At 37.0% G+C, this 4,098-nt stretch overlaps 1 protein-coding gene across 1 annotated transcript in view; it reads left to right on the top strand.

The window, feature by feature from the left end:
• The window catches only part of LOC106873511 (epithelial cell-transforming sequence 2 oncogene-like), a 113,793-nt gene that overhangs the window by 54,449 nt on the left and 55,246 nt on the right, over positions 1–4,098 (top strand). The window contains exon 15 of the mRNA XM_014920897.2: positions 440–540. Within this exon, the coding sequence (XP_014776383.1) occupies positions 440–540 (101 nt within the window). The remainder of the gene's footprint in view (positions 1–439; positions 541–4,098) is intronic.

The following is a 4,098-nucleotide window of genomic DNA, read 5'->3' as shown; positions in this document are numbered from 1 at the left end:
GGAAGTTTCTCATGAATAACTCAATATATTATAGATAGTGAAGGCTAAGAGCGTCGTGTTTACAATTATGAGGTAGTGAGTTCGATCCCCGGACCAGGCTGTGAGTTGTGTTCTTGAGGAAGGCACTTTATTTCCCTTTGCTCCAGTTCGCTCAGCTGTAAAAATGAGTTGCGGTGTCACTGGTGCCAAGCTGTATCGGCCTTTGCCTTTCCCTTGGATAACATGGGTGGCGTGGAGTAGGGAGGCTGCTATGTTTCGGTGACTGCTAGTCTTCAATAAACAACCTTGCTCGGACTTTTGCCTCGGCTGGTAACTTTCGAGGTGCAATTTCATGGTCGTTCATGAACGAAAAGGGCTTTTACCCCTATTGTCTCTATACTCCTTGAGCTCTATGCATATATACATATTTGTTGTGTTGTGTATGATTTATATTTTACAGGTGAAATCATATTTGACGTAATGGGACAATTTCCAACAGAAATGTGTCGGGTGACCGATGTTTTGTCTGAAGCCTTAATTTCAACAAGAAACTCTAAAAATGTAAGTAATTTTCAATGTCATGACGTATGTGCTTAGAGCTGTTGACCAAGAAACCATTGTTTCCGCCAACAAAAGCCGTATGAATCTTTGTGTGTGTGAGTGGGGAGTGGTAAAGAAGGAAAACAAAAAAAAGAAGTGGAAGAAAAAGGTGACGACAAGAAGGAAGAAGAATGGGAGTAAGTGAGAGAAAGAGAGAATATGTGATTGTAGCGCATATTCTATCAATAGTGTCGTGTTATAGCTATCACGGAGACGGTGATGTATCCGAGTTTTCCAGTTCTTCTCAAGGCAAATCAGCAAGCGTATGCTACGTATGTCGGGGCAGTTTTGCAGCCGTTGACATTTGCCTTCTTAGTTTAAAAACAACGTTTATTTTCTAATACAAAGAAAGTAACATCTCTACACTGACGTATGGCATATGCATGTATGTATATATGTACAAGCAAACACACACATATATAGAGAGAGACAGAGAAAGAGGAGGATTAATAACAGATTAATAATTCATGAGGAATACGTCTTAAGCTCCCTATAAATAAAAGTGCAGCAGGCTAAGGAAGGATTGTTGTGATCGGTATTGTACTCCAGATAATCTGAGATCAAAGTCCATCACCAGTCAAATTTGTAAGTCTATAGTTCCATCACCAATCTAAGACGCTACATTCTTTACTGAGTGATAACGTAAAATAGACAGAAATAGTGGCTTATAAATACTTTATGTATTTATTAAAGCTTACAGCTGTTTCGGATATGGATTTCGGTGTGTTTGTAGTTCCCTATATTTCCAGAGGTTAAATCGATTGATAGATAAAATTGAACTTCGTACATGTTATAGCTCGATTTTTAATTCGATATGTAGGACTTGCTTGGACAAGATATTGTTGGGAAAAATTAAGTCTCTATAAAGGAAAATTAGTACTAATGCATCACCCTTTTAAACTCATGCTGCGAATTTAGGACAAACTGACTAGAAGGAGACATACATATCTGGTGAGTCCCGGGATCATTGAGGGGGGGGGATATTAATACGAAATCCCACCAAATCATTTCCTTCTTGGCTGCCATAAATCGTCAGTGCTTTTATAGAATGAAAATTCGGATTGTATTCGTGTTGATCTTATAAGTTTGATAACAGCAGCACGGTTTTCGTGATGAAATAATTGTAAATGTAATGTATTCTTTGTGCCTGAAAATAAGGTGATGAAAGTGTTATTAATATTTAAATATCGGTTGTGCAGCTTTTGAATATTAATCGTGCATTTTATTTTCACGGCGCTTCTCATTATCTCTATCCTCGATTCTTCGCCATGATGATCATAAACAAAAACAAACAAAAAAGTGGATAATCACCATCATATCATCATCAATATCATCATTATCATCATCATCATCTTCATCATGATCATCATCTCATCATCATCATCATCATCATCATCATCATCATCATCATCATTGTCGTCGACGTCGTCGTCGTCGCCATCATCATCATCATTTCCTCCACCAACCTCATCCTCCTCATCATCAACACCATTAATCTTTATCAGAACTATCATCTTAATTGATCTCAGCTTTTCCCATCATCAGTAAATTCATCAGTTTTACTATGCTGATATAGTCATTAAAAGTATAGTACTCTTCATCGTCATCAATCAATACAACTATCAACTTTCTCATCTTCGTCGTCATTTCCAATATGTTTTTATCATCATCATCATCATCATCATCATCATCATCATCATCATCATCATCATCATCATCATCATCATCATCATCATCATCATCATCACATCGGGCAAACTACATAGCAGCAGTTCTTCCAATTCTTAACGTTCTGATTTCTAATTCCGCCAAAGTCGACAGTGCTGTTCATCATTTGAAGGTCGACAAAATATGTACAAATTGAGGGCTCGGTGTATTCGACCAAATCTCTCTGTGTAATTGCTGGTCTTGTACCAAAATTAGAAACCATAAACATCATCATCAATATCATCATCATCATCATCATCATCATCATCATCATCATCATAGTCCTCTTCGTCGTCGTTGTTGTCGTTGTCATCATTATCTCATCATGACTTTTATACTGATGATGATGATGGTGGTTATAAAACTATGCCTATATTTATGAATACACAATCACGTTCTTCCCTGCACGAGATACAAAAGCACACTCATGTTCACGCGCGCGCGCTAAAAGCGCACATTAGTACATATATACAAACAAATATCCACCCGTCCCCTTTGACAATGAGCATTCAGTTGTCAGATCCCTTGAGATAAATACCTTCTCGTTGGAATTAGCTTGTAAGTTGTTAAGTATTTCTCAAAACCGTTGACATTTAACATAATCCTGAGGCAGGATCTGACATTCAAATTGCATGCATAGTTTATCACCGGTTTAGCCTCGTTTATCACTGGCGTTTCGTCCCACAAGTCACAGTAAATATACGAATGTGTGATAAATGGATCATCTCCAAGTACTTGGTAAATGGAACAAATTATTAGACTCAGTGATACAAATATCGTGGCTTAGAGCAGCGAAACTCCTACCGTTACGTATTTCTTTGATAATCTCCTGTAGGAAACACACCCATATACCTCGTACTTACCTTCGTACTTTTTCTGCTCACTAATCTTCGCATTTTTTCTCTTCACATGTACCTAAATCTGTATAAATGTACGCATCCTCTCATTACATATGTAAATACAAGCGATAGTCAAAAGATTGCGGATAGATGAGAGGTTTGTATGTGGTCGCCGAGACATTATTTTGCGATAGAAGCAGAAATTTCATCTGATTACAGATTTGTGTTATCACAGTCCATTACGCAATGAACGTAACATGCTTGGGATCTGAATGTACAGTGTCATTTCGCATCAGTGTTGAATGAATAAAAGACAAATGATGATCCATGTACAATCTATCTGACGAATTTCAAAAGAGTTTCTGTTCGAATATTTCCCTCTCAAAGTTTGGGCAGACGCGATGTTGCATAAAAATTTGGTGGGGGAGAATGCACGCTCTGGGTTCGAACCCGCGACCTCGTAATTGTGAGAACGTGGGTGAACACACCCTTTCCAATTCTAAGTCAATTGTCTAAGATTAACTTAGAGTTATCAATTTCCAACATTATAAGTCGATTCAATAATTTCAGCATGACCGATTATGATAATATGAAAGAAAGTGTCTGAAAATTTATTATTTTTATTTAATGGTTCCGAGTTAAATCCCCACTACGTGACACTCTTAGTGACAGTCTTCTAATACGAATGTATGTATGTACGTATGTATGTGTGTATGTATGTATGTATGTATGTATGTATCATGTTGAACCGTTAATCCCTACACATTTTTTTCTTTCTCCGTTATTTTACATTTTCTCTCAGTTTATTCTCCGCTCTCTATCCATTCTTTCCGAGTGTTAAGCTAATATACTTATCTGTTGTTCCTTCACAGGTCTTCGTCCTTTATATCTATATCTCTATCTATCTATCTATCTATCTATCTATCTATCTATCTATCTATCTATCTATCTATCTATCTATCTATATATATAT

This window comes from Octopus bimaculoides, chromosome 15 (genome assembly GCF_001194135.2).
Source record: "Octopus bimaculoides isolate UCB-OBI-ISO-001 chromosome 15, ASM119413v2, whole genome shotgun sequence".
NCBI classification, from domain to species: Eukaryota; Metazoa; Mollusca; class Cephalopoda; order Octopoda; family Octopodidae; genus Octopus; species Octopus bimaculoides.
The sequence above is the reverse complement of the archived record's forward strand: the minus strand, read 5'-3'. Positions and strand labels throughout refer to the sequence as shown.